Consider the following 20,438-nt stretch of genomic DNA (forward strand, 5'->3'; position numbering starts at 1 on the left):
CCATGCTGGTCGTTTCATCCTGGGTGAGTAATGACATAATGAAAGCTGTGTGCAGAGGCAGGGCATCTGAAGTGTTTGGGCAACAGGATGCTTACAGAAGGGTTGCTAAGGAATCCTAAAGTTTTGTCACTCAGAGGTAATATGATGCCTTTCTCATGTCAGTGTAGGTAGTTAAGAAGGTAATTTTCTAATGTTATAGGCATGATTCTATTTTAAGATATGAGTAAATTTTCCTCATAAGGTATTCATCAACTGCAAATTATTGTCCTTTTGCCAAATTTCATGAAGATCTATAAGCATTACTGAAAACTAATATGGCAACAGTTTAGTTTCATTATGGCAGGGTAAACTATAATACCAGACCACCTGAGCTGCCTCTTGAGAAACCTGTATGCAGGTCAGGAAGCAACAGTTAGAACTGGACATGGAACAACAGACTGGTTCCAAATAGGAAAAGGAGTACATCAAGGTTGTATATTGTCACCTTGCTTATTTAACTTGTATGCAGAGGACATCATGAGAAACGCTGGGCTGGAGGAAGCACAAGCTGGAATCAAGATTTCTGGGAGAAATATCAATAACCTCAGATATGTGGATGACACCACTCTTATGGCAGAAAGTGAAGAAGAACTAAAGAGCCTCTTGATGAAGTGAAAGAGGAGAGTAAAAAAGTTGGCTTAAAGCTCAACATTTAGAAAACTAAGATCATGGCATCTGGTCCCATCACTTCATGGCAGATAGATGGGGAAACAGTGGAAACAGTAACTGACTTTATTTTTTGGCTCCAAAATCACTGCAGATGGTGACTGCAGCTATGAAATTAAAAGACTCTTACTCCTTGGAAGGAAAGCTATGACCAACCTAGACAGCATATTAAAAAGCAGAGACATTACATTACTTTGTCAACAAAGGTCCATCTAGTCAAGGCTATGGTTTTTCCAGTGGTCATGTATGGATGTGAGAGCTGGACTATAAAGAAAGCTGAGTGCTGAACAATTGACGCTTTTGAACTGTGGTGTTGGAGAAGACTCTTGAGAGTCCCTTGGACTGCAAGGAGATCCAACCAGTGCATCCTAAAGGAGATCAGTCCTGGATGTTCATTGGAAGGACTGATGTTGAAGCTGAAACTCAACCCACCTGATGCCCACCTGATGTGAAGAACTGACTCATTTGGAAAGGCCCTGATGCTGGGAAAGATTGAAGGTGGAGGAGAAGGGGACGACAGAGGATGAGATGGCTGGATGGCATCACTGACTCAATGGACATGAATTTGCGTAAACTCTGGGAGTTGGTGGTGGACAGGGAGGCCTGGAGTGCTGCGGTTCATGGGGTCGCAAAGAGTCGGACACGACTGAGCGACTGAACTGAACTGAACTGAAACTATAAGTTAAGCTTAAAATGTCATGTAGTTTTATTGTTAGTATATCAAAAGTTATTACAGTCAGCTAATTGCTTCCCAGATTATCATGGAACAAATATTAATAGATGTGAAATGCCATCTGTTTCCAAGAATTTTTCCAGAAACTTAAGCATCTCTATATACATCTATCATAATCCAACATATCAGATATTTATTGATGTTAACCGATATGAATAACTTATATTACTGTTTGCTTCTCCAGTGTTCAACTAATAAAGACATTTGTTCGATGAACAATTGCCTAGATGTTCAGCTGTCTAAATTGGAATATTTAACAGCTGACACCCACAAATTTCAATTCTGTAAAAGCCTACATCTTAATTGTTTTGAAAATTTATGTAGCTAGTACAGCTATACAGCTGTTGCAATCATCTATGATGCATTGATATTATTGCAATCACATACTTGATAAAAGTATCCTGATACATAAGAATGTGAGTACTTTAGGTGTATCACTGATTAACAATTAGCTAATATTCTAAAATGCTTGAATCTGTCAAGATGGCAGGATTTGTCATGAGTTATTTAATTTTTAATTTATTCAATAGTTAGTGACTTCTGTACAAATGCTTTTGTCAAGGCAACACTAAGCGTTGTTCGATGTTTGAAGATTACTCAGAAGTAAATACTTTCACCAAGGAAGTTACATGTCTTAAAGAAGGAAAATCATTTGTGCAGGGGCCTATAAGAAATAAAGTGATAAATGTCATCACTAAGGCACAAGTGAGGTGTGGTGAGAGTTAAGGTGAGGCAGGAAGTGATGATATCTATGATCATAGATCATACATCATGATATGGTTAGGAGAGGCTTTGAAGAAGCATCCAAATGAAATAATACTTTGGGTAGTTGCTAGGGTGCTGGAGGGTGGGGAGAGAAGGCATTCAAGTTCATTGTGAGCAAAGGCCTGATGTAGAAAATTGGGACATTATTCGGAATAAAAAGTCTGGAATCTAAATTGCTGAACAGAGGGTAGTGGGAAATAAAATAAGAAAATGAAATGAGGATAAATCCTCAATAGAAAATACTGAAAGGCAGGGCACGAAGTTTAGAATTAATCTACATGTTGAGATAGAGAGTAATGAAAGGTTTTCAGAGGGAGAGGAATAATAGAGTTTAAACCACATTTTAAGAAGTTTAAAATAGCCTGATTGAGTATTGAAGGAGGGCAACTTGAAGGGGATCATCGTTTACAACTCACACATAAAATCAAGAGAGCTGGAACAAGAAGTAACAGGAGGTATGGATGTCAGAGATATCAAGGAGTTAAAATTAGCAGGACTTGGCAACTGATAATGTAGGGATGCAGGAGAGAAAGAGGTCAAAGGGGAGTACAAGTCTTTGATGCCCAGGTAACTGAGAGGAGAGCAGAGTCATTAATTGAAATAGGAACTTCAGGAAAAGAGAGCCTGGGAGGAAAGATGATGATTCACAGCAAGTTTGAGGTGTCTTTGGGGCAACTAGGTGGAGTAATCTGGCAAGTAGTTGAAACATTAGATGAAGAGAGATCAGAAGTGAGAAATAGAGATAAATATGCCAGAGTTTTGGAAGGGATAACTGAGGCCAGGAGACAAGGTCAAAGCATGACAAGAGATGTATTTATGAAAAGTAAGGGACAGCTAAAGACAGAACCTTATGAAGCATCACATTTAGGGATATTGGAGGAATGGAATCCATGTGGAAGTTTATATGGGACCAATTAGATATTATTGATAATAGAACTTGGTGAATTGGGCCAATTCAGTTAGGCAAATGGTTTCAGATTCATTCTGGTAGCAGTATCTTATAACTTCATGACTGTCTTTGCTGATATTTTCATTTTTAAGGTCTCAAAAGAACAATAATAGAAGCTAACTGTTTGGATTTAAATACTACCAACAATGCAGAACTTACTGGTGAAGTGCAGATAATAGTAACTTTGAAGGAAAGGGATGTGCTAACCTAATATTCACAGAAAAGAATACTGAGCAGAGTTACAGGTTTAATACACTTCAGTGAAAGTAGATTTTTTTAATCCTTGAAAAAAAATTCTTGAAAAGTTGTTTTAAAAATTTGTTGAAAAAGAGTCAAACATTTCAGGAGGGACCATAGCTCATGAAGCACAGGCAATTTACAAGTGGAAATACTGATGCACAATTACAAATGATCTCAAGTAAAAAGAAAACTAAACAAAACCAAACTAAATACTTTTAGTTTACTGGGAGCTTCCCCAAAGTTCATGAAACCAAGAATACAGATGAACAGGTGGTTACCCATTTGTAACAGTGTAAATAAGGTACAGATGCAGGGTGATGAGAAGATGTGAAGCATGTGGGAAACACTAAGGGTACAAAAAGCATGTGTGTAAAAATAAATCTATATAAAATGTTATGTTGAGAGCATAAAGACCACTGCTTAGATACACAGTGTAATATTAGCAAGACAGAGATAAACTAGAACTACTTCAGTCCTATTTTACTACAATTTTTTTTTTTTTGACTAAGGAGAGTAATCTTGAGCCTGGAAATGGTAGAATAAATATGCTTAAAGGAAACTCAAATCCCAAGAGGAAATAAAACACTGAAGACACAGCTGCTCAGACTCTCATGGGTTTCAATTCAAGGAGCAGAAACATTTATAGACACAACAGGAAAATGTCAAATAGTCTTGGAATCTTAGGTGAAATGAAGAGACATCAGAAGGCTGAAGATGGTATATGATCTATTTTTCCCCCAAACTTATTTATTTTTAATTGAAGGAAAATTGCATCACAGTATTATGTTGGCCTCTGCCATACATCAACATGAGTTAGTCATAGGTATATATGACTCAGTTTTTTGAACAGAGATAAAGGTGAATAAGGAATATTTAAAGAAGAAAAACATCTATTTCTGCTTTATTGACTATACCAAAGCCTTGGACTGTGTGGATCACAATAAACTGTGGAAAATTCTGAAGGAGATGGGAATGCCAGACCACCTGACCTGCCTCTTGAGAAACCTGTATGCAGGTCAGGAAGCAACAGTTAGAACTGGACATGGAACAACAGACTGGTTCCAAATAGGAAAAGGAGTACATCAAGGCTGTATATTGTCACCCTGCTTATTTAACTTATATGCAGAGTACATCACGAGAAATGCTGGGCTGGAAGAAGCACAAGCTGGAATCAAGATTGCAGGGAGAAATATCAATAACCTTAGATATGCAAATGACACCACCCTTATGGCAGAAAGTGAAGAGGAACTAAAAAGCCTCTTGATGAAAGTGAAAGAGGAGAGTGAAAAAGTTGGCTTAAAGCTCAACATTCAGAAAACTAAGATCATGGCATCTGGTCCCATCACCTCATGGGAAATAGATGGGGAGACAGTGGAAACAGTGTCAGACTATTTTTTTGGGCTCCAAAATCACTGCAGATGGTGACTGCAGCCATGAAATTAAAAGACGGTTACCCCTTGGAAGAAAAGTTATGACCAACCTAGAAAGCATATTAAAAAGCAGAGACATTACTTTGCCAACAAAGGTCCATCTGGTCAAGGCTATGGTTTTCCAGTGGTCATGTATGGATGTGAGAGTTGGACTGTGAAGAAAGCTGAGCGCTGAAAAATTGATGCTTTTGAACTGTGGTGTTGGAGAAGACTCTTGAGAATCCGTTGGACTGCAAGGAGATCCAACCAGTCCATCCTGAAGGAGATAAGTCCTGGGTGTTGATTGGAAGGACTGATGCTGAAGCTGAAACTCCAATACTTTGGCCACCTCATGCGAAGAGTTGACTCATTGGAAAAGACCCTGATGCTGGGAGGGATTGGGGGCAGGAGGAGAAGGGGACGACAGAGGATGAGATGGCTGGATGGCATCACCGACTTGATGGGCATGAGTCTGAGTAAACTCCAGGAGTTTGTGATGGACAGGGAGGCCTGGCGTGCTGCGATTCATGGGGTCGCAAAGAGTCGGACACGACTGAGTGACTGAACTGAACTGATCTGAAATGTATTGATTAATCCTTTTTCAAAGTTGTAGAATGAATTATTAAACAGTCTTGTATTTAGACAAGGAACATCTAAGAGAAAATATTTGATATTTTAAAAAAAATTTAAAAGAATTTCTTTTGTTTAAATTTTTACAATCTGCAGATAATGATGATTAGCTAACGTTTACTGAGCTTTAAGCCAACTTTTTCACTCTCCTCTTTCACTTTCAAGAGGCTCTTTAGTTCTTCACTTTCTGCTGTAAAGGTAGTGTCATCTGCATATCTGATGTTATTGATATTTCTCCTGGCAATCTTGATTCCAGCTTGTGCTTCCTCCAGCTCAGCGTTTCTCATGATGTACTCTGCATATAAGTTAAATAAGCAGGGTGACAGAAAGTGAAGAACTAAAGAACCTCTTGATGAAAGTGAAAGAGGAGAGTGAAAAAGTTGGCTTAAAGCTCAACATTCAGAAAACTAAGATCATGGCATCTGGTCCCATCACTTCATGGCAGATAGATGGGTAAACAGTGGAAACAGTAGCTGACTTTATTTTTTTGGGCTCCGAAATCACTGCAGATGATGATTGCAGCTATGAAATTAAAAGACGCTTACCCCTTGGAAGGAAAGTATGACCAACCTAGACAGTATATTAAAAAGCAGAGACATTACTTTGTCAACAAAGGTCCATCTAGTCAAGGCTATGGTTTTTCCGGGAGTCATGTTTGGATGTGAGAGTTGAACTATAAAGAAAGATGAGCACCGAAGAATTGATGAATTGAACTGTGGTGTTGGAGAAGACTCTTGAGAGTCCCTTGGACTGCAAGGAGATCCAACCAGTCCATCCTAAAGGAAATCTAGTCCTCAATATTCATTGGAAGGACTGATGCTGAAGCTGAAACTCCAATAATTTGCCCACCTGATGTGAAGAGCTGACTCATTTGTAAAGACTCTGATGCTGGGAAAGATTGAGGGCAGGAGGAGAAGGGGACGACAGAGGATGAGATGGCTGGATGGCATCACCAACTCAATGGACATGGGTTTGGGTGAACTCCGGGAGTTGGTGATGGACAGGGAGGCCTGGTGTGCTGCGCTTCACGGGGTTGCGAAGAGTCAGCCACGACTGAGTGACTGAACTGAACTGAACTGATTGAGTGCTTTATGTGTTGGGAATACTTAAAGAACTTACATGTATCAATTACTTAATTTCCCCCAAGTTGCCAGGAAGTTAAGACCCTGTTTGTTCCTGTTATGCAGGTAAAGCAACTGAGGAGCATAGGTATCTAGATCATGAGAATTCAGTATATCTTGGTTTCAGCATGACTTTTGACAAAATTTCTTATTTTTTTCTTTGCTAAAATTGTGTAAATGTGAACAGAGAGGAATACTTATTTGAAAATGATTATCTTAACATTTTTTTTTAACTATAGAGATAGAAAAATAAAACCAAGCCCAATAAGCAAGTAAACATAAACATATTGAGCTAATTCTTTGAGCCAGAGATTTCAAGGGTGAAGTGGGGGTGCACTGGATGACTTGTTGCTAAAAACTGCTTCAGACGACTTTAATGAACAGCCAGGTTTGGGAAGCAATGAAATAAAAGATGACCAAGGCAAGATTTCAAACATGTTGTCTGTTAGGAACGAGGAACCCAAATTAATGATTAATTTTATTATTAATAAAGGTGAACTATGAAACCTATAGGATATGCTAATTGCATGTTTGAATGTTTGAAAAATCTAGACAACTTTAAAGAAAAACATAAAAATCTCCCATAATCCCACTATTTTAGAAATAACTACTAGTTATGTTTTGGTACATTTTATTCCAATATTTTTTCAAAATGCTTAAAACAATTAACTATGTTTATAAAAACACATGCAGAAACCACACAAGGAGGCCCATATGCAGTTTTGTGTTTTACGTTTTGCACTTAATACTGTGTCATGAGCATTTCTCATGTAATTGAATTTTATTAAAATAACTCAATTTTATTCAGAAGAGCATAACTTGCTTAATCAGTTTCCCTTTTTCCGCCCATTAGATTGTTTTTAATCTTTTGCTGTTATAAGTAGCTGTATGATGAAATTCCTTGTTTATAAAATTTCGACCACTTTCGTCTAGTTATTTCCTCAGGATAGGTGCCTAGAATGTAGTTACCTAGTCAAGGGGTATGGATGTTTCCAGATTGCTAAAAAGCTTCAGTGTAAAGTTATTTTAACTTGTATTTATGCAAAGCAGTGTATATTACCTCACTCTTATTAAGTAGGAATATTATATGTGAAAGATCCTTAAGCAATATAAATAGAGCAAAAATAGTCTAATTTTGATCTCTTAATGAGATTTATAAGATTTCTGTGGTCAAATATTATATATTAATGTGTATAATTTTCTTGGCTATTTGTATTAGTTATGTAAAAAATTTTTGTGATGACTACCTGATGGTGATGGCTTAGTTGCTAAGTCATGTCTGACTCTTTTGCAACCCCAGGGACTGTAGCCCACCAGGTTCCTCTGTCTGTGGGCTATCCCAGGAAAGAATACTGGAGTAGGTTGCCATTTTCTTCTCCAGGAGATCATCTTGACCCAGGGATCGAACCTACATTTCTCTCATTGCAGGCTGATTCGTCCCACCAGGGAAGCTGTGATGTCCACCTATATTTTGGTAAAGTGAAAGTCACTCAATCGTGTCGGATTCTTTGCAACCCCATGGATAGTCCATGGAATTCTCCAGGCCAGAGTACTGGAGTGGATAGCCATTCCCTTCTCCAGGAGATCTTCCCAACCCAGGGATTGAACCTAGGTGTCCCACATTACAGGCGGATTCTTTATGAACTAAGCCACCAGGGAAGCCCAAGAATACTTCTCCAGTGGATCTTCCTGACCCAGGAATCAAACTGGGGTCTCCTGCATTGGAAGTGGATTCTTTACCAGCTGAGCTACTAGGGAAGTCCTTTTTTTTTTTTTTTTTTGTAAAGCCTATTAATTTTTAAATCAACAGTTTGAAAGAGTTCTTTGGGAGAAGGATAAGGCAACCCAACCCAGTATTCTTGCCTGGTGAATCCTATGGACAGAAGAGCCTGTCAGGCTACAGTCCATAGCGTCACAAAGAGTCTGAAGCGACTGAACACACACACCCACCCACCCACACACACCCACCCACACACACACACACGGGTTCTTTGAATTAGGAATAGCAGCCTTTGTTTGCCATCTCTTGCCTCTCCTGCAATGGCAGGCAGATTCTTTACCCCTGGCACCACCTGGGAAGCCCCCATTGTTTGCCATACTTAGTTGTAAATGAAGTCTCCTAGTTTCCTTTAATTTTTTTTTTTTAATTTATGTTGTTTCTAGAAGTACTGAAAGTTGTTTTTCCTATGTGCTGTGTTGTGCTAAGTCATTTCAGTCTTGTCTGACTCTCTGTGACCCTATGCACCATAGCTTGCCAGGCTCCTCTGTCCACGGGGATTCTCCAGGCAAGAATACTGGAGTGGGCTGCCATGCCCCGCTCCTGGCGATCTTCCCAACCCAGGGGTGGACCCTCCCTATGTCTCCTTCACTGGCAGGTGGGTGCTTTACCACTAGTGACACCTGGGAAGCTCCCCCCCTTTTTTTTGCTTTTATATTTGTAATATCTTTTACTTTTTGAGATACAGTAATTATTCATCTATATTTTCTTCTAGTTTTCTAAAGACTTTTTTAAACACTCTTAAATCCAGTTGAATTAATTTTGACTTATGGTAAATGTTGAGGGTCTAACTATTTCCCCCGCAAATTCTAACTAAATTTGAAACTTAATCAAATAATTCTTTCTTACTGGTTTACTTTTTTATTTACTAATTTTATCATTTACATTTAAAAATTGTAAACTAGGGTCTGGCTTCAATTTATCTGTGTGTGTCTTTAGTTATAGATTTTGGTACTAATACTATGTACCACCAATGAGATAAATTAACATTTTATTGGGCAAGTTTTCCTTTGTTGCTTTTCTCTAAAATGTCTTGATTAGTAGCAGTACTTATTTTTCCCATTGAATTTTGCAATCATTTTGTTAAGTTCAGATAGAAACTAAATGGAAAACTCAGCTGGTTCCTTATGCTTCATCACTCTCTACCAAACCAAAATTACCAACCAACAAACCAGCCAACCAAACAAACAGCCAAAGAAGCAAACAAAAACTCACATACCCTGGTAGAATTTTAAAAGTTACTCCTAATAGTAATTATCATTATCCAGAGATAATCAGAGATTGATACTGTTATATATGATTTACATCTGCATAATATGTTATAGCTCATATAAAGCTGGAATTGTTACACATTTAGTAATTTTATTTCTCTTGATATACCATGAAATGATGATATACCACATCATTAGTCTTCTAAATTATTTTTAATGGATACTTATTATTCCATTATATATATATATATATATATATATATATATATATATATATATGCAAGTATATCTACAAACTTGTATATGTGCACTGTATTTATTCAGCTAATCCCTACTTTTGGACATTGAATTGGATTCCACTTTTTATTAAATACTCTAAGAAATGATTTTGCTATCTTATGAATGTCTTAAGAATACAATTTATACGCATCTCTTATTTTTCTTTAGTATTTGTATGTTTCTTTGTTAATAAAATTCTTGGTCAAATAGTAAAACAGTTTCTGAGTTTTCTTTTACTGATTGCCGAATTATCCTGTTTCAACAATTTCATGGTGCCACCAGAAGTGAATAAGAATGCCTCCTTAGAGATTTTGATTGGAATTGCATTAAACTTAAAATAAATTTGAAAATATGTGACAACATTTTTTGTCTTCAGACTTTACCTCAAGAAGCGGTGTGTCTCTCTAGACATATATGTCACTTAGTAAAATTAAATTATATATATCCTGCACAGTTCCTTAGTGGGTATAAAACATAAACATAAAGATTTCTTCATATAAATTCTTCCCATTTCTTAAATAAAATTATTTTTAGGCTTTAACTGTTTTTTTTTTTTTAAAGTGTAGCTATCAGGAATGAATTACTTTCACATTACATCATGCGTGCTTGGTCATGTCTCACTTTTTTACATTACAATTTCTGACTGTTGTTTTTCAGAAAGCTTTTGATTTTTGTATATTCGTTGTATATTTGAATATTGAGTTTTCAATTTAATTGCTATTAATTTTTTTCCATTAAAAAATTGAAGTATAGTTGATTTGCAAAGTTGTGTTATTTTCTGCTGTACGGCAAAGAGATTCAGTTTTACATGCATGTACACATTTTTAAAATATTCTTTTCTATCATGGTTTATCTTAGGATATTGGATACAGTACTCTGTGCTCTAGAGTAAGACCTTGTTGCTTATCAACTCTATATGTATTAGTTTTTATCTACTAACCCCAAACTCCCAAAACTATATAATCAAAAAGATAAAAAAATAAAAAGATACATGCACCCCATGTTCATTGTTGTTTAGTCACTGTCATTCTGGCTCTCTTTTGTGATCCATGGACTGTAGCCTGCCAGGCACCTCTGTCCATGAGATTTCCCAGGCAAGAATACTGGAGTGGGTTGCCATTCCTTCTCCAGGGGATCTTCCTGACCCAGGAATTGAACCAGCGTCTCCTGCATTGGCAGGTGGATTATTTACCACTGAACCACCAGAGGAGCACATGTTCTGAGCAGCACTATTCACAATAGCCAGGACACGGGAGCAACCTAAATGTCCTTGACAGATGAATGGATAAACAAATGTGGTATATACAGATACTTAGCAGTAAAAAAGAATGAAATAATGCCACTTGCAGCAACATGGATATACCTAGAGATTATCATACTAAGTGAAGCAAGTCAGAAAGAGAAAGACAAATACCATATGGTACCACTTATTTGTAGAATCTAAAATATGACACAAGTTAACCCATCTACAAAACAGAAATAGGCTCACAGATAGAGAAAACAGACTTGTGGTTGCCAAGAGGGGTGGGGTAGAGGAGAGATGGACTGGGAATTTGGTGTTATTATTCTTTCTAACTGCAGAATTCTTGTGCTTGAGATGTCTTTGTATCTAGATTTGGTAGCATAGATTGATTTTGAGTACTTGTTATGTCTCCTTTTAACATATTGTATCACTCCATGCCAGTTATTGATACACTTACACATTGAAAACTTCATGCTTAAGACAGAAAATTACTTGGCTCTATGTCTCAAATGGTTTGAGTGATCACTCAGTCACTGGGGTTTTACATAAAAACTGTAAGTATGGATCTCACTCAAATTATTCCTATGGTGTTTTAGGAAAGTTGACATATCACAGGGCTCCTGGTGAGGAAACTTCTTGAGTTTCCCAGAATGACACCACTGCCATTTAAATAAATTGAATAAATTAATAAATTAAAATATTCTTATCCTATTTCTAGAGAAGCTAGCTAGTTTCAGTCTGTAGTTTAGGAAGTGGAAACTCTGCTTTGATTCTAGCCTGAACTACACTGTATTGTTTAGACTCTTGGTAGATTTAGTCACTTAGTCTCTGGCTTGTTTTAATCACAGTTTTCTAAAGAAGCAGCTTTTCCTTTTCACCATCTAGTAGTGTTGAGGAAGTTCGTGGGGATCCTTGTCAGTAGAGGGCTTGGCAGAGTAGCATTATCACTCCATAGCACACTGGAAAAAAAAACCATCCCTGATTATCAAAAAGTAGTTTCCTTAACAAGGCATCAAAATTATTGTACCTCATCACATGGGCTCCTTTGTGGGTGGGCTATTATGTTTGGCAAAGAAATGTGGCATAGCACTTTTGTTTTAAGAAACCTTTCCCTCTCTGGAAGAAACATGTAATCTTAGCATAGCACTGTGGAAAATTGTGCAGAGGCTTAATTGTTTGAATATACTAGCACAGGACATCTTTGCTTAGGAGATTCCTACATCTCCATGTACCAACTTTATGTGAATGTCTTGGGATGGTCATGACAAATTGGGAGTTCTTTCCATAACTGTCTTAACCACAGGTGCAGTGAAACAGTGGTTCACTGTGCTTCCTTTTAGTCATTATTACTTTGAGGTGTCGTTAGAATTCTAAACAACACAATGATCCAAATACACGTTAAGGTCTACCTTCTGTTGTGATTCAGGCTGGTTTGCACTTGTTTTTATGCTCTCATTTGTTTAGAAGGAATACATAGGAAAGAGATGTCCATGGCTGGACTGGGCTTCTTAGACACGTGACCTGGGAAGTCATACATGGCAGCACCACTCTCAGCGGGGCCCAGAGCTTTATTTGAATGCTTTCAAACTTCTGCTGTTACCACTTTGAAATTCTGAATACTTTTTGAACAAGGGTCCCCACATGTTCATGGTGTATTGGGCCTCACAAATTATGTAGCAGATCCTGCTTTGAGGTCATTAACTGTCATATCAACTGTTAGAAAATACCAGATATTGGGAAAAAGGTGAATGAGATGAGGTGGGGTGTCCAGTGAGAGGAAGCATGTGCTAAAGAAGTAACTAAAGGGACTTTCCTGGTGGTCCAGTAGTTAAGGATCTGCCTGCCAATGCAGGGGACAGCTCTGATCCCTGATCTGGAAGGACCCCACATGCCAAAGAGTACCTAAGCCCATGTGCCACATCTACTGAGCCTAAGCTCTACAGTCAAGAGCCTCAACACTAGGCCCACGTGCTGCAACTAGAGGAAGTTTGAAGGTAGCACCGAAGACCCAGCACAGCCAAAACCAGAATTAATTAATTAAAAAGAGAAGTAACTAGGATCTATGTGTATTTATGGTACTGTTTTAATAGCGGTCTTTGTACTGAGTAGATTTCTGTTTTATACAAAGAACTTTCTGCCTCCTACATTCCTATGTTTACAAGTCTAGAAAAAATTCCTTGGGAGTGGAACAAAATAGGGAGTGGATCTGGGGAAATGTAGAGCTCTTGATTATTTTGCGTCATGAGCAGCTTTGGCTGGCAAATCTGGCTCTGTTTCTCAAATTCCAGTGTCAGGACTTTATATGGCTTATTACCAAATGGAGTCAGTCCTAGGCAGGTGCTTGTTCTTGTGATTACTGCCGTTGTCTAACTTTTGACAAGCTCACCTCACCTCCAACCATGTTCAAATGTCACCCTCTCCTTGAGGCCCTTCCTGACCATTTTACAGCAAATTGCAACCCATCCCATCTCACTTCTTACACTCCTGAAAGTGAAAGTGCAAGTCGCTCATTCGTGTCCAACTCTTTGCAACCCCATGGACTATACAGTCCATGGAATTCTCCAGGCCAGAATACTGGAGTGGGTAGCCTTTCCCTCCTACAGGGGATCTTCCCAATCCAGGGATTGAACCCAGGTCTCCTGCATTGCAGGTGGATTCTTTACCAGCTGAGCCACAAGGGCAGCCCAAGAATACTGGAGTGGGAGCCTATCCCTTCTCCAGAAGATTTTCCTGACCCAGGAATCGAACTGGGGTCTCCTGCACTGCAGGTGGATTCTTTACCAATTTAGCTATCAGGGAAGCCCCTCTGACACTCCTAATTCCTCTTATTTTACTTCTTTTCATTTAAAAGCATGAGACCTAAATAAATATTGTATGTCGTTGAGGGTTTCCCAGGTGGCTCAGTGGTAATGAGTCCTGCCTGCCAGTGCAAGAGCCACAAGAGATGTGGGTTTGATACATGGGTTGGAAAGATCCTCTGGAAGAGGAAATATTCATTCTGAGATAATCCCACAGATAGTGGAGTCTGGTGGGCTCCAGTTCATGGGATTGCAAAGAGTCAGACATGGCTAAGAGACTGAGTACATATATTGTTGATGCAAAAAATGAATGAGGTTTGGCACTTAGTAAGTGCTCAATAACCTTTAATTGAAAAAAGGAATGAGAGAATGAGTGGATAATGTGCATTTCTAACAGCTAAAAGTTAAACCTGAATGAAAGTAAAAATGTCAGCTTTATTCTTACCCATTTTCTCCTCGACTGGGTTTGTTCTCTATATATTGATTATAGTTCTCAGGGTTTTTTTGAGCTCACTAACTGTACCTCCCATCCTGGCCCCAAAGTACTACTATTTTTGTGCACTTCTATGATCTCCTGCAGTTTCAGATCTAGGAATTTTCCAGCCTGAGTATCCCATTATTTAGTAACAATATTTTCCTAATGCCACCATGGGAATGGAAATAAGAAAATCTGTTGCTTGGGAAGGAGGATATGAACAGTGAAGTTGCTCAGTCGTGTCTGACTCTTCGCGACCCCATGGACTGCAGCCTACCAGGTTCCACTGTGCCTGGGATTTTCCAGGCAAGAATGCTGGAGTGGGTTGCCATTTCCTTCTCCAGGAGATCTTCCCCACCCAGGGATTGAACCCGGGTCTCCCGCATTGTAGGCAGACACTTTACCGTCTGAGCCACCAAGGAAGTCCCCAATATAGGATATTACTGATTATCAGAAGATATTTCTGTTTTTGTGGGAAATTCACTTGGGCCATTTCATCATTCTTCGATGTGTACCATGTTTACTTCCAGAGAGGAACCTTGTAGAGATAACTCAGTCCTTCATGTCATTCTTTCAGAGAACACTGGAGACATTGGTAGCCTCAGTTCTGATAATATTTAAAGTGCATTTCTATTTGCTAGCCTACTTTAACAGTTCTCCTTTTGTATAAAAATCAGCTATTTGTTAAAATACTGTGTAGTAACTTAAGCCTCAAGAGACTTTTTAATCAATGTAGTATTTACTTAGTTTGAAGTATTCTGTTTTCCACTTATAATTGAAAACTTAAACTCTTTGGCTAAGAGATACTAAGAGATTAATTAACTTATTAATTTAGTAAGTTATGAGTTGGCACAACTGTACCTCATTTTATTGTGCTTCACTTTTATTTCACTAGATACATAGTGTTTATTTCCATAGATACTGCTTTTTTAAAATAGTTTGAAAGTTTGTGACAACTCTGCACAGAGTAAGTCTATTGGCACCATTTTTTTAAAACAGCATTTGATCACTTTTACATTTTGGTAATTCTTGCCATATTTCAAACTTTTTCATTATTATATTTGTTATGGTGATGTATAATCAGTGATCTTTCTTCTTGTTTTTTTCCCTTTGTGAGCAGTCTTTTTTTTTTTTTTTAAATTGAGGTATAGTGACTTGAGGGCTGCCCTGGTGGCTCAAGAAAGTGGTAAAGAATTCTGCCTGATAATACATGAGACACAGGAGACACATTTTCAGTCCCTGTTCTGGGAAGATATACTAGAGAAGGAAATGGCAACCCACTCCAGTGTTCTTGCCTGGGAAATCCCATGAACAGAGAAGCCTGGTGGGCTAGGTCAATGGGTCACAAAAGAGTTGCATACGGATTAATGACTAAACAACAACATAGTTACCGTACAATATTATATTAGTTTCAGGTGTACAACCTAGCTATTCAATATTTTTATAGATTTTGCTCCATACAAAGGTATATAAAATATTGACTATATTCCTGGTGCTGTACATTATGTCCTTATAACATTTATTTTATAACTAATAGTTTGTACCTTTAATCCCCTTTACCTACTTTGCCCCTATCCTGCCCCTTTCCCTATTCTGGTAACCACTAGTTTTTTCTCTGTTTCTGTGAATCTGCTTCTGCTTTATTATAATTGTTCATTTGCTTTATTTTTTTAGGTTTCACATACAAGTGAAAACATACACTGTTTGTCTTTGTAATCAGTGATCTTTGATGCTACTACTGCAAAAAGATTACAACTTTCAGAAGACTCAGATGATGGTTAGCATTTTTTAGCAGTAAAGTATTTTTTAAATTGTGGATTTCCCAGCTGGCACTAGTGGTAAAGAACCCACCTCCCAATGCAGGAAGCTTGAGATGTGGATTCAGTCCCTGGGTCAGGAAGATCCCCTAGAGGAGGGGATGGCAATCCACTCCAGTATTCTTGCCTGGAGAATTCTGTGGACAGAGGAGCCTGGAGTTCATAGGGTAGAAGAGAGTCGGAAACGACTGAAGAAACTTAGCACTCATATGTGTTATTTTTTAGACATAATAATATTGTATTATGTTATACAGTTGAAACATAAATTTTGTCTGCACTGGGAACTGAAAAATTCATGTGACTCACTTTATTGTGATATTTGCTTTATCAAAGTGATCTAGAACCAAATCTGCAGTGTCTCCGAGGTATGCCTGTACCTGGATAAGGTAATGAAGGAGAAACATGAGAGTAAGTATACAAAATAGAATCCATACTTGGTATACCCAAATGAAGTGCATGTTCAGTTCTCAGCTGTGTCCGATTCTTTGTGACCCCACGGACTTCAGCCCTCCAGGCTCCTCTGTCCATGAAATTTTCCAGAAAAAATACTGGACTGGGTTGCCCTTTCCTTCTCCAACCAAATGAAGTACCCTATTTAAATAATCATTTCTGTGTACTTTCATAATTTTTTTCTTTTATTCCCTTTAAGTCTTTGAGAAGCCTCATGAATAATATAAAATTTAACTTACTGGTATGAGAAATAAAGGCACCATCACAGTAATTTAGTTTTCAATTTGAGAGCCTAATGTCACATTCCATCTACTTGCTGTGTTTAATCTGTTGTTTTTCAAAAGAGGAACAAGAAGACTGGCACTTGATTCTATCAAGTTTCAGGCATATACATTTATCTTTAAATTTCTTGCAGTAGAAATAATGACTTTTTGGACCCTCAAAATCACGTCAAATAAATATTGCAGTGAAGTTTATTTCATTTCTCAGCTATGAATTAGAGGAATAAATTTTAGTATGAAACTCAAATAGATCTTAGAATGTTGAAAGTTTTGTTTTCCAATAAAGTGAAGTCTCTGAATCGCTGTTTGGTTATACTGGGCAACTGTCTTTTGATTTTGTTCTTGAAGTATATAAAAATTATTTCAGTATAGGGAAATAGAATGAAAACAGTTAAAATGAGATTATTGTCTCTGAGTTTTAGTCTAGGTCTGAGAGTCTGAAGATTTTAAGTGCTTCCAAAAGCGAGACAATCCCTGAAAACTCTCTGGACACTGTGTTTTCATTTCCCTAGGGGGAAGGGGAATAGCTGAGGTGGCTTCCTGGGTAAGGCAAGGGTGGAGCGAGCTGGCATTTCCCAGGGCGTCCGGGAGGGAGATGAGTGGATGTGTTGTTTCCATGGACACACCAGTGCTCCATTTTTTCATCTTCAGTGGTGACCTCTGTGACTGGACTTGGTTCAGTGAGGTATAGACTAGGGGAAATTTGTCCCCATAAACTTTTCTCAATTTTTTCTCTACAATTTTATACAAGTGTTTTACTTCCAAAATATAATTATTTTGTAATTTTACTTTATAGACATGCTTATTCTTTCAAAAGGGATATGGTTAAGCTAATGAAATAATCCAAAAACTAGTTGTTATTTTATTATTTTTTAATCATCATAAAAGTACACACCAGTATATTCAGGAACCTGTTTACTCTCTGGTCTGCTTATAAGGCATTTAAAGCATTATGACTTTTGTCCTAGTTTTATTTGCAGGTGGAAATTCCGTTTTCAAAGTGCGATCTTACCCTTAGAACATGTGCCGCTTCAGTATGAGTTGTAAAGTGCAGCAGGCGTAATAAGGACTGAAGTAAGGGTAGGCTGCGATTCAAAAAGGAAAAGGTGGAAGAAGGAGCTACGTGTGGATTTCATCGGATATACGATTTAATTTAGTTAATTAGGGGATAGAAGGGTCAGGGAAAGCAGAGCTTGTGCCCACACAACTCACACAGCCTGATAAAGTAACCTTTAGACAACAGCTGTAATGCAAAAGGCCCACGCCAAAAACAGCAGAGCAGGGCCCAGTTCCTGTCCCTTAAAGCAAGACAGCTGAAACAGTGGCTGAGTTTCACAACAAAAGGAACAAAGCAAAACAAACAATAATCCAAACCAAGGTTTTCTGAAGAAAGGAAAATGTACTAATTAGGAGTTGGACATTTTGAGAGCACTGCCTTATGGAAAAGTGCCAACTTTATCTGTGGACTTTTGGTTCCTAAACCATTGGTTGAGAAAATATTTAAAGTTACTGAATGCTTTCTGGGTGGAACTGAAACTTTGTATCTTTTTAATAAAAATTCTAAATTGGGCTTAATAATAATAATAATTTATGCTATCAGAATTTGAAGAGCAAAGAATAGTATCTTTCTATTCACTCTGATTTTGCATCAGTTTTCTTTTCACAAGAGAGTAAAGAGTAATTTTTATAGATAGTAACGTCCAAATACATTTAAATTAATAAACCCACATCTGTGATATTATGCATCAGTTTTTAAACAGTACTCTTGACAGCTAATTTCAGTGTCAGAAAATGCTGAAAAAATGGAATGTTGATTTCTAAAGTGTTTTTCCTTTAAAAAAATTATATGATAAGTTGTAGCCAATGATAAATGATTGTGCCAGAGATTTCCAGGTGACTGCCAAATAGAGGGCTTTGTAAAATTGAAAAAAAGCTGGATCACTTAGGGAAAGTAATTCATTTCATACTTTGACTCTTTCCCAGAACAAACATAAAAAATGCACTATTCTCCTTCCTGGTATTAACAAAATATTTTCCCAATCCATTGCATTGCATGCATTACATTCCTTTATCAGGATCTTATTCAGTTTGTGACTCTGCTGGAAACTGATATCTTAGAATTAATCTGATACATGCTTTTACCTACTTTTCTCTTGTTTTAATCCTTAGCTAAAGTACAACGATAGTCATTTTAATTCTGTAAGGCTTTGCGGAACACACTATCACAACTACAAATAAAAAGCTTCAAGTAGTTTTCTTAATTTCTTTTTTCTCCTCCTTTTAAAAGATTTTCACTTTTTGGTGAGTTAATTGTTTTAAAAACTTTCCAAGTTGAAGATCAGTTCCTTGATCTAGTGTTTGTCAGATATAAATGTAAGGAAAATCTATGCTTTTCAGGTACATGATAGTGTAACCAAACTGCCTTAAAAGCTTCTGACCTCTATTTAAAACATAGGTACAGTTTTTGTGAAAATCAAGAACATTTGCTCTCTACTTAGATTCGGAAGCCCAAGAGTTACAGAGGGTCACCAGGGTTAAGAGAGCGGCAGAGACTTGCCCGTGAAAGGTGACAGTTCTGTTTTTTCACTAACGGGCCTCGGCAGCAGGGGCAGCAAGCAGCGTGTCTGTCGTCCCTGTAAGCAAGCACCTCCGTGAGTTACAACTAGGCAGACTTACTGTGATGGCCTGGAGTCTCTCCTTCACCAGCTCAGCTTCTTCCATTCTAGAAGTCGGGGACAGGCAGCCAGTGAGGGAAGTCCAAAGCTACCATAAAGCAGGAGCCTCCTTGGGGAGAGGGGTGGAGGTGACAGAAGAGAAGCCGGGAGAGACCCACTCCTGCACCGGTGGAGAGAAGCAGAAATCCCCGACTCGGCAGGAGCGTCTCCGAGCAGATGTACAGATCAGCCCAGACAGACACATGTAATGAGGGTGTGCCGGGGAGGCAGACGCTGAGGCTGCTGGCACAGGCTGACTGACAAGTTTGAACGGCAGCGGCACAAGCCCTTTTCCTTCAGGAGCTGCCAGCTCTTTGTTGCAATGTGCACAGTGAGCGAGGCACATTTTCTTATTAACTGTTCCTTACCCGATTCATTCTTCTCTAGGAGTAGCACCAGGAGCCCACCCTCTGGGTTTCATCAGCCTCTGCTCTAGCCACACACAACCAGATCTCTGCATGTGTGGGTCTGTGTGTATTTGTACAAAGTTGTTGACCCCTACTCTCTCTCTACCAGAGTTGCAAAGACAGAGCCTTACCTTGACTGGGCCAAGTCACTTGCTTGCTTTTCTTTCTTTGATTGCTTTCAGATAATAATACAAAATTCTGGGGCAACTTTAGAATTTAATCTAGTGGTAAATTTACATCAGGCTGTCCTCACCTCTTCCTTCTCTTCCTACTCCAGCAGTTTGTTTCAAAGTTTGGAATCTTTAGGTCATGGAGAAATTAAAGACAGTGATGTGACACTGTTAAGAGCTTGGCCCATCAGCCGTGTTCAGTGTGGTTTAAATGTCAAGTACCACTCTCTGTTATTTCTGTCTTGGACTTCTTTGGCATGCATT

General features: G+C 38.3%; 1 protein-coding gene across 1 annotated transcript in view; it reads right to left on the reverse strand.

Annotated features, from left to right (window-relative positions):
• PALMD (palmdelphin) overlaps window positions 1-19,971 on the reverse strand; it is a 57,589-nt gene extending 37,618 nt beyond the window's left edge. The window contains exon 1 of the mRNA XM_043877126.1: window positions 19,560-19,971. Within this exon, the coding sequence (XP_043733061.1) occupies window positions 19,560-19,604 (45 nt within the window). The 5' untranslated portion in view covers window positions 19,605-19,971. The remainder of the gene's footprint in view (window positions 1-19,559) is intronic.
• Between the last annotated feature and the right edge of the window lie 467 nt (window positions 19,972-20,438).

The sequence above is a fragment of the Cervus elaphus genome, chromosome 20 (assembly GCF_910594005.1).
Source record: "Cervus elaphus chromosome 20, mCerEla1.1, whole genome shotgun sequence".
NCBI classification, from domain to species: domain Eukaryota; kingdom Metazoa; phylum Chordata; class Mammalia; order Artiodactyla; family Cervidae; genus Cervus; species Cervus elaphus.